Consider the following 10,489-nt stretch of genomic DNA (forward strand, 5'->3'; position numbering starts at 1 on the left):
TGCTGTGATGGATGCATAAAATATGCATATTTGTCGTCACTTTCGCCTCATTGTTCCATTGGCTATCTGATGGGACCTCAAACTGGACCTAAACCCACGCTACGCCAGCCACACAGCTACTGCCATTCATAGCGAGAATGAAATCTCTGGTGAATAGACTTACAACATTTGAAATTTAACTTTTATACTTTTAACCATACTGTAGGTGTGGATTTGGTGTGTGTCCGGATACAGTCTGATTGTAAGTAAATTATTTTTGTTTTTGCTGTATGGTTTGTAAAATGGTATATATAACATATGTGTGAATTCTGTGAAAGTATGGGATGTATTGTGTACAGCAGGCCTGTTTGTTTAGCAAAGTTGTACCGTGGCACTATGAGAAAAAGTATAGAAAGCACATTTTGAACAGCATATCAGTGCAGATCAATTCATCGCTTACAGCTGTAATTCGCAAATGTTTGGACTGTAGAATTAACCTGAGGGACTAGAATGTGAATGTGAGGGTGGGGATGCCTCCCTCAGCCTATTGACTTGCAGTCAAATCATCTGTCCCTGTCCTAAAACAAATCCACTCTCTGCATTTATAGGAGGGAGAACCTCAACAGTATAAATCAGTGTTGTATACATGTAAGTGCAGTATAGGTGAGTGTAAGTATTGATGAATGATTCTGGGACTCCATAATTTACTGTCGAGTCTTGACGAGATGTGGTGGCCAGTGTTTTTTATTTTACTTTTAGATAGTCTCTTGAATAGTTTTCCATTTAGTTTTATTCACATATTAGTCACCCAGGATGTTTTTGTGTTTAGTCTAGTTTCATGTCGACAAAATATCATAAGATTTTAGTCGACTAAATCTACAGTTGATTTAGTCGACTAAAATGCATTTTGGCGGGCATTGATGCCGTCGTAATGACCTGCTGAAAATAGCCGATCTACAGTGAGCTTGTAGATAGGCTATTTTCAGCATGCAACCGATTGTAAAATGACTTATACTGCATCTCTTGTCCACTAGTGCCTTCCTAACATTTTAGTCTAGTTTTTATTTGCTGACTAAATTGTCAATATATTTAGTCTTAGTTTTAGTCATCATAGCTTATTTTTTATTTAGTTTCCATTTAGTTTTCGCCAGTGGAAAAAGGTAGTCGCCGAAAATTATTCGTCTTAGTTTTAGTCGACGAAATCAACACTGGTGGTGGCCTAATGTTGCCTTTAGTTTAATAGGGGGTTCCCCTTCCATAACCCCAATGGGCCTACAGTACTCTCACTTATCCCCTCCCCTGTTTTCATACAGTAGTAGGCTAGTACAAATCAGGTTTTTATGTTGGCTATAATTCTTATTTGATGCCACACTGTATTATCATGACAGATTCAGATTGTTTATTGATAAGTTGTCCGTGGGAATTACTTGGCGATTCTAAACTGTAACTTCCTGTGTACAGAAGGTTAATTGGTGCCATAGATATTTCTTGGGTTTCCTATCTTTCATCATTTCCCTTTTCTCATGCTTTTACTTACATATTCTATTCCCATGGGGACATTATCTGAGACTCCTCCCTGAACTGGACAATCCTTAGCATTAATTTAACCCAGAGAATCATACCCGCGAAAAGTACTTTAGACCAGGGGGTGCAGGGTGCGGGCTGGCCAGAGGTGGAGAAATATTTAATCCCTTCATGATTGTGAGATTTTTTGATTTCTGCATCAATCAAGAATGTGATTATTGTTATTGTTTCTTAAGTTAATAACTGATTTCAGTTACCATTTTTATAGCCTGATTATATATTCTATTCTGTTCTGGTTTTACCATTATAGCAACACAGATAATGATTTGAAAGAAGTGATTGGAAAAAATGAGGTGTAGACAGAGAATGGTGAATTTGATTTATTAGATGTGTGGTCAGAGAAACTAATGGCAAACGTTCACATTCCTAAGTGCTGACAGGACTGTGACGCACCAATTCATGGGGTGAAGAATCTAAATGGGGGTGTCTTTGTTAAGAATCTGTGTGTGTGTGTGTGTGTGTGTGTGTGTGTGTGTGTGTGTGTGTGTGTGTGTGTGTGTGTGTGTGTGTGTGTGTGTGTGTGTGTGTGTGTGTGTGTGTGTGTGTGTGTGTGTGTGTGTGTGTGTGTGTGTGTGTGCATGGGGAGGGGGTGGGTTAGAAAGGTAGACATGAGACAGACATAAAGGACAGATACTCATGATAGAGTCCTTATCAATTAGAGTCCAATGCAATGTGGACTGCTAATCCTCCAACCAACAGTGAGTTGAGATAGTATAGGAGCAGCAGAGGAGTTAGAAGAAGCGGGGAGAGGAGGTGAATTTACTGAGTGAAGGACATGGCTACCTTTCTCTCTCACCTTGCCAGGTGCCACTTGTTAGCTTAATTTAACCTTGTAAGTCCTGGTTCATATCTGACAGTATATAAATTATAGACCAAATCAATAACCAAGAGGAAACTTCTTGCTATAATATTATTTGGGTTTATTCCAGAGAAGAGATCAGAAGAGATAAACAATGACACAGTATTATATACAATACATATTATGGGAATGGCACTTTATGGGATGTACATCTGGTTTGCTGGCAAGCGTCCTCATGTCAACCATCATGATTTGCGTAGTTCCCTGGGCAACTAGGCTTGTTGACATTTTAAGCAGGCAACTCTAAAGGCATATGCTGTAAACTTCTTCCAAGGTTAACAGTGCTATCTCATATTGTTTACATACCAGAGCAGGAAAAGGCCCTAGATGGCACCTACACAAGAATGCTGCGAATGGCACTTTATGGGATGTACATCTGGTTTGCTGGCAAGCGTCATCATGTCAACCATCATGATTTGCGTAGTTCCCTGGGCAACTAGGCTTGTTGACATTTTAAGCAGGCAACTCTAAAGGCATATGCTGTAAACTTCTTCCAAGGTTAACAGTGCTATCTCATATTGTTTACATACCAGAAGGATCTCAATGGATGAAAAACATGACCAATGCTGTCTGTGAACCGCAAGCACTTTAACCATACAAATGAAAATGTACAAATGTCAGTCAAGATGACATGCTAAATATTAACTAAATAATCCTCAATATTGATTTGATCACAGATGTATCACCTCTGATTGCCAGCGTCATGACGTCTGAATTAGAATTAGTTGATTAATAACCAATAATCAGACAAAAACAAATCACATTGTCTTGAGCTTGTGTCCATGCAAACAATTTCAACTGTTACTGTGTGTGTGTGTGTGTGTGTGTGTGTGTGTGTGTGTGTGTGTGTGTGTGCGCGCGCGTGTGTGTGTGTGTGTGTGTGTGTGTGTGTGTGTGTGTGTGTGTGTGTGTGTGCGTGTGCACACGTGCGTGCGTGCATGTGTGACTTCTTCTTAAAACTAGTTAAATCTCAACTGAAAACATCTGTGACAACACAAATGAAAATGAGGAGAAGCAGTGCGGTCACCAGACAACCAGGAGAGACAGGAAGTGTTGGAAAACGTGAAGAACAGCTTGAGACATGCCAGGTGGTCAAGAGTATAGACATGTGTTCAGCACTCGCCATAATGCTTGACCACACACAAGATGTGTCCTCTCTAGACTTTCCACATGCTATTGTGTTGAGTCACACACAGATATAAGAAATGGTTCAGTATAACTCCAAGTTCATGGAACTGCTGACACCTTCATTGACATCCAAAAAGCTTTTGACACCATACACTGGGGGAAGGAAACTCATGAACATTCTCCGGGCCTACGGTGTTACTGAGAAGATGGTGCAGATGATAGCAGCAAGCGTTTGGATATGCTCACCGTATGGTATGTGTTTGTATTGCACCAGTGCGCTATATCCAAAGGCACCCATAGTCAGACTTGAGCCAAGGTTCAGACCCATGAATGGTGAGACGAAATAGTTGATTATCATGGGAGTCCTACAAGGTGATAACCTTCCTGATTATTGTGGCAATGGAACTTGCCCTGAAACTCGAAATCATGCAGTGGCAGGGAGGAGACACTGGGGTTCACGCTTATCCCACAGTAGACTAAGCGAGTACATCCCATCACAATCACAGAACTATATGTAGATGACATTGTCTGACCTACAGTATAGTCTCAGATACAGCAGAGGAAGGAAAGGCACTATTAGTGGCAGTAGGAACATCGGCCTTAAGCTCAATGCTAAGAAAACTAAAATAATGGCATTTAACACAGGGGACAGCAGTCAAGGATTTCAAATATCTCGGTGCCTGGACTGCCTCGAAGGAACAGAATCTGAACGTCTGCTGTACACTTCCCTGGAATGCTTGTATGGACCTCAAAAGGCAACTACGGACAGAGCAGGAAAAGGCCCTAGATGGCACCTACACAAGAATGCTGCGAATGGCACTTGATGTCACAATTACATGAGCGGACCACATCAGAAACACAGACTTCTGTAGAGGCCTAATGTGGGTCGCGGACAAGGTCAGGGAGAGAAGGATGAGGCTGGCTCGACACCCAGAACTGGTGGCCGAGCCCTTTGGCACTGGGAGCTAACCTAAGGCCTGTGGCTTAGGTTAGCTAGGGTATAGGAGAGGAAATTGGTGCACCACCTACAATAGACACTGGACGCTGGACACTGCACATGTACAATACAGGATTTGGAAGTGTGCACCCGATTGGCTATTAGATGAAAGAGATTAATATAGAGCATTTAACCACATTTAACCTACAGTGTCTTTTCTGAGCATGTCATCATGACTCATAGTCATAGATGAATATTCGGGGCAAAACTTCAGAATTTGTAGATCAGCTGATTCAGCTCGTGAAGAGATTTAGTGTAGAGGGAAAAGAAGGAAGGTCCCCTTCCTTTTCCCTCTACACTAAATCTCGTGTAGTAAGTAGACCACTATGAGCCTGTCAATGAAATGTATGGTTGAACTGTGTTGGTTTACAAGGTCAATTGATATACAGTGGGGGGTCTTTTCACAGTGCAATGTCCACATGAGGCTACGAGGCGGTTACAGGTTCAGAAGCTGGCTGTTGAGGAACCTGACTAAAAATGGATCTAAAATGTTACTGACAGATCACCTTGCCAGGAGGGACTATTCAAAGGGCCAGTCCTGAGTGCGGGCATGGACCTGCAGATGTGTGTCACCGAACAAATGTTTTAATGCTTTTTATCGGATTAGACCACTTAAAGAGCAGCAGGCTGGTCGATGGTCCACTCGGACTGATGGGTAATAGCATTATCCTGGGGCAGGATTGGCAGACACCAATGGACAGAGCTATCCTACCATTGATCGACTTTTCCCTTCAGGGCCACTCTGATGCTTGCTTCCATCCATCCAGTCTTTCATTTGTTTATGAAATATTGATATTGGCTGCTATCTTCTCTCTGAGATTAGGAGATTTAGCTTGATGGATAAGGAGAGTGTTTCCAAGACACTGGCTATTTGGGGTTTTGTGTGTTTTTTAGGGGTAGCCTAATTGGTTTACAACCACTATAGTAAGAGGGGACGAATCTTGCCCTCGATGTCATACTGCCATTTGTTACATAATGACTCAGGGTGTTATTGATCTAAATGGATCTCTGTCCTCTACTGTATGTCAGAACAACTTTGACATTGACAAGAGCCACGTCTTAAACACAACCTTTTCTGATCTGATGTGGTCTAAATATGTTAAATAATATCAAGCCAGACTGCACCATTGTCAAAGCTGGATTTTTGGCATGCAAAAGGTTAATCATTATGAAAGAGATCATTTTGTGGCAGAGCAAAATTGTAAATCTGCTCCCCTGCCAGTGGCATAGACTTGGCAGTTTACATGGCTATGGAATCAAGGATATAATACTAATACTGAAAGTATACTGATCTGTATGTTGACAGCGCCCCCTGTCTGCAGAGTAGCTTCATCACCATTGAAATGCAATTGTAGACAGAAACAAACCGATATAATCCTCTGAACCACAAAACAAGCTAACACTGGCTCTCTAGTCTCCATAAGATGGATGCAGTTGATGATGTCACTAAGCATGCCTTGGTCTTCCCATAATGACAGGGAGGATTGATGCATTACCACAACCAGAGCCTTTCTTGTAGGGGAAGAGCTTCTTGGATCAATAGTTGTTACCTAGGCAAAGCCCACACAACCACAAATGAATCCACTGGCTTTTAGTATAGGCTGCCACTGCTGTCCATGTCTACAAACCTGGGAAAACAAATTAGACAGCTGTAATAATGAATGATTTCCTTTCAATTATACCCAGTACATACACTTTCCATCACATACAATCTACAGTGATCAAGGGCACAATTATCTCCATGTTACAGAAATGTACAACATCAGGAATAGATTTTTTTTTCTCCTAAAGTGGACATTATAGCCAATTGAACTGAATTCCTTTGAATGCTTTAGGATAGCAGTCACACCAGACACACTCAAGAGTTGCGTGTCCTGTGACTTTGTGACACCTCAGTGGGACAGGTTCTGTAGTGTGTTTGGTGAGGGATTGTTTTTTATCCTTAACTATTATTGTCTGGCACACCCATCTGTGTGTCTACAAACATTCTGATTGTTTTCAACATAGGATTAGTGTACTGGCTGTCATATCAGTAGTCATGCTTGTTAGTCACCTGTCTGTCTGTCTGTCTGTCTGTCTGTCTGTCTGTCTGTCTGTCTGTCTGTCTGTCTGTCTGTCTGTCTGTCTGTCTGTCTGTCTGTTTGTCTATTTGTTAAGCCAGTATGTCAAGATAGCAAGTTGAATATTGTGTATTATTCTATTAGACCGCTGATATAGAATTAAATATTCGAAGATCATCTTTTTTAAGGATCATAATACTATAAATGGTGCTTACAATGCTGATGTTACAAAAGTGCATCTCTTTTTAGCAAAATCCTTGTGTATGACGTGTGTAATCGCAACTTCATCTTCCTAACATCCCAATATAGAAGCGCTCACTGCTTCATGCAGGGAGGCCTCTGGATGATTCAACAAAGACCATTTCCTCCTCCTGCACTGTATATTATAGATAATACCTGATGGACCCCGACAGGCTTGATTTACGATAGGGAGGCACAATGGCTAAACACCCTACTGATCTATAGAGCTATGAAATGATGGCTGTCTCCTCCTGCTCTATGTCTCAAACAAGCATAATGAGTGGTTCCTGCCTGCTGAGCCAAGCACTTTACAGCTCGTCTTCAGTATATTAGCCTCAGCCAAAGGTTATTCATAGCCTATCAAACTAAAACTGTGGTCAGGAATTGCTGACTTTAGTACAAATATCAATTAAATTAGTCGAGGCCCCTGTTACTTGGGGTTTGCTGGCTTGCCTCAATGGACACACCAACGGTCGTTTATAAATCATCTTTATAGAGGAAAGAATAGACAGATATTAGATTAAACCGGTATATATGTCTGTTAATCGTTCATGTAGTTATTAATTGCTGTAAAGGAAAACAGTTACACAGGACAATTGTAAAGTTTTTATTTTTTAAATATTACTCATTTTGTAGGAACTATGAGACAGGTGCATACTGAAACAGATTAACAAAAGGCACTGTGCTGGCAGTGCTAGGGTTTAATTGTTGCAACATGCCTGGTTTAGATTCAACAGTAAATGGTTGAGCGTAGTTAGAACACAAGGCACATTGCAGAGATCTGAGTGCCAACTCCTCGCCTCTTGTTTTCACGGTTGAAAAAGTAACCCCCATGCTCCCTTTCAGTGTTATGTAGGCCAGCCTGTCTTGCAGAGACAAAATGGGACTACAGCTCAGCAGCAGATGCAGTATCAGCAAAACCATCTTGTTTGAGCGGTATGGCTGCAGGGTTATTTCTCTTAAGAGCTTGGGGCATGCCGTTTACTGTAAAAGCATGCGTTATTGTATACATTATAGGCTAGAGTGAAATATACTGCAGGGGAAAAAGGTGTTTTTGAGTGAGGTGGTAATTCTTCAATATTTTAAACATGAATAGATGGTAGTTTTTTTTTTTACAGTGCTACTGTGTCAATAATTCAACAGCTAACACAACATACATTTATAACATTGAAATATTGATGTTTTTGTTCATAATTAAAAGCACAAGTACATCATCAAATGATGTTGATCATAGATTTGAAAATTAAATTCTCAATGATAAGAGAAGGAACCATTTTAAGTTATAATATGATTTCTTCCAAATCCTTTTCATGGACTTATAGCATGGCTGTTCTACTTGAACAATTAAGCATAGTTAAGCAAGCATTTTGGTATATTATAGCACAATATATTATTTATTGTTCCCTACGTGTTATATTTGTCATTATTTTCACTCAGAATGCACACACACTGCTACATTCTTGTGTCTTTCCCAGTAGTGGCAGTCTTCTGGAAAGCTCCAGGCTGCCACACTTTCTTTGTGGCGACTAATGGCGTGAATGACAAACCCACAGAACTGCTTCTCCAACACCTCTACTATGGCCTGGGAACCTTTCTTTGACAGGCTTTCCATTACCTGCTGGATGCACTCACGAGGCACCGGCTGTGGACTAGTGCTGTAGGACACCACCACGTTAGTATTGTTTACCTGGAGTACCTCAAACTTGTTCTGACCAGCTACATGATGGAAATGCTCCCCAGCTCGCCAATTCCGGTAGGTACTTCCAGAGTCGTTAATCACTCGTACCGACCAGTTGACCCAGTCATACTTGCCTGTCAGAAATTTGAGAAGTTCCTGGGCATTATCTTGAAGATTTGGGTCTTCTTTCTGTTGGAGGAAACGTTGGGCATCCAGTTCGGCTTGCACTGGGAAGGCTGCTACGCAGGCCTCAATGGTTGCTTTCATTTTGGACTCTACTTCTTCAATTTTACTGTTCCAGTCTCTGATTTTGTCGTGTTCATCATCGGGACACTCGGGCAGGGCACAGTGACCCAACAGAGCAATCAAACCCAGGCAGAACAGTTCCTTCATCTGAACACAGAAGTCTTCCAGCAGGCGTCTGTTTCTTGCAACATACCTGCAACAACATAGTTGGAATCGATTTAGACTGCATTCATATTTTAGGTATTTAACTGCTACTTTGCAATGATTTATCCAAAGGGAAAACGATGATATTAGTATTGACAACAAAGGTTAACACACAAGGTAGCAATAGTTAAATAGTTTAATTTTACCTTTCCACCACCACCAATACAGACTCCCCAAAGCTGTTGTTTCCCATCAGAGCATCATACAACACATAAAGATTCTTCTCTCCTCCTGTGTTGGCAAAGTGTTCCCTAAAAAGCCTGATCTTAACATCTCTGAACTGTTGTCTGGCCTCCAGGATGTCCATGTACTTCCTGAACTGGTTCCTGATGTTCTCTTCCACAGAAAAGTACTGAGAATCCAATCGCCCTTTCTTGATCTCGCAGTCAATGTCATCCAGCTGGTTGGAGAGCACATCAAGGCTGTTCCGCACGGTCAGGAACTGCTCTTTGACGTAGAAGACCTCTTTGCTCTGAACATTGTCCATGGCCAGTCTTAAGACAGGTGCTGCAGCCTCACATATCGGGAAGAACTCCCCCACAGCACTGGCCAGCACCTCAGATCCCCTCTCGAACATCTCCATCACTGCTTCGATGGCTTTCTTCTTCTGGGCCACGACCTCTTCCAACTGACTTGTCATGGTCTGAAAGGGGATTATGAAGGTCAAACAATATTAATAATGTATTAATAGTTCACAAAGGTGTGGTGGTTCTTTGTATTAATGTCTGTAATAACAGGGGGGTTTCAGTCAGGGTTTCAGTCAAGCATACTGTATCATATGATTGATAAATGCTATATGTAGCTAATCACTATAAACATGCCCTTAAGTCTGTCTACACTACAGTAGGTCTACGCTATGACTTACACTGCACCAAGGCCAAACAAACCATGTTTTAAAATCTCCTTTCATCCGTGCCTGCAACCTGTCATACATCACTGTGTCCTCCCTGACCAGACATTTGCATCAACATATGGCACCACCACAATTAGGAAGAGGAGATGGACAGACGCTGCATCATGGTGATATGATGACATGATAATGGACATCACATTTCTTTATAAATTATATTCCATAATGGAATTTCCATTACTTTAATAAACACATGCAATCAATGGCTCAATTGCACCCAAATTAACTAATCCATTTGAGTTATGACTACAATGAGTAAAACAGCTTTGAGACCTACTTGTAGGCCTACATTTGTGAAGAAAGGTATCCAAAATATTCCGTGTGAAAATCATGCGCACCTAAACGAAAGCCGCAGTGGAATTTTACGCACGAGTATCCTGAGGGGGAAATAGACACACCTCACTATTTTTTTCTTTTCTTTTTTTTTACCTCTCTTGGTGGATGAAAAATCTGTTCCTCTGATTCTTTAAATAACAGCGTTTTTTTGCCCTTTGCCTTGGACGAAATGGGTCTCCTTGTCTTTCACGCCAGATTAGCTCCAACAGCTGCAGTCAAGTTTCACCCCCAAGTTAGGGACAATTCCCACGGTTCTCCCTTTCGCCGA

At 41.4% G+C, this 10,489-nt stretch overlaps 1 protein-coding gene across 2 annotated transcripts; it reads right to left on the bottom strand.

The window, feature by feature from the left end:
• Nucleotides 1-7,703: 7,703 nt before the first annotated feature.
• Nucleotides 7,704-10,396, bottom strand: LOC310855567 (protein rapunzel-like). Of its 2 annotated transcripts, none has more exons than XM_083760618.1 (3): nucleotides 10,315-10,396; nucleotides 9,122-9,618; nucleotides 7,704-8,964 (listed from the first exon to the last, which is right to left on the bottom strand). In XM_083760618.1, the coding sequence occupies exons 2-3, from the start codon at nucleotides 9,613-9,615 to the stop codon at nucleotides 8,277-8,279; spliced, it is 1,182 nt and encodes a 393-aa protein (XP_083616744.1). In that variant the 5' UTR covers nucleotides 9,616-9,618; nucleotides 10,315-10,396; the 3' UTR covers nucleotides 7,704-8,276. The 2 variants fall into 2 exon arrangements, with proteins under 2 accessions (XP_083616744.1, XP_083616745.1); XM_083760619.1 differs by lacking the exon at nucleotides 10,315-10,396 and adding an exon at nucleotides 10,163-10,223.
• Between the last annotated feature and the right edge of the window lie 93 nt (nucleotides 10,397-10,489).

This window comes from Protomyctophum parallelum (genome assembly GCF_964188405.1).
Source record: "Protomyctophum parallelum genome assembly, chromosome: 3".
Classification (NCBI taxonomy): Eukaryota; Metazoa; Chordata; class Actinopteri; order Myctophiformes; family Myctophidae; genus Protomyctophum; species Protomyctophum parallelum.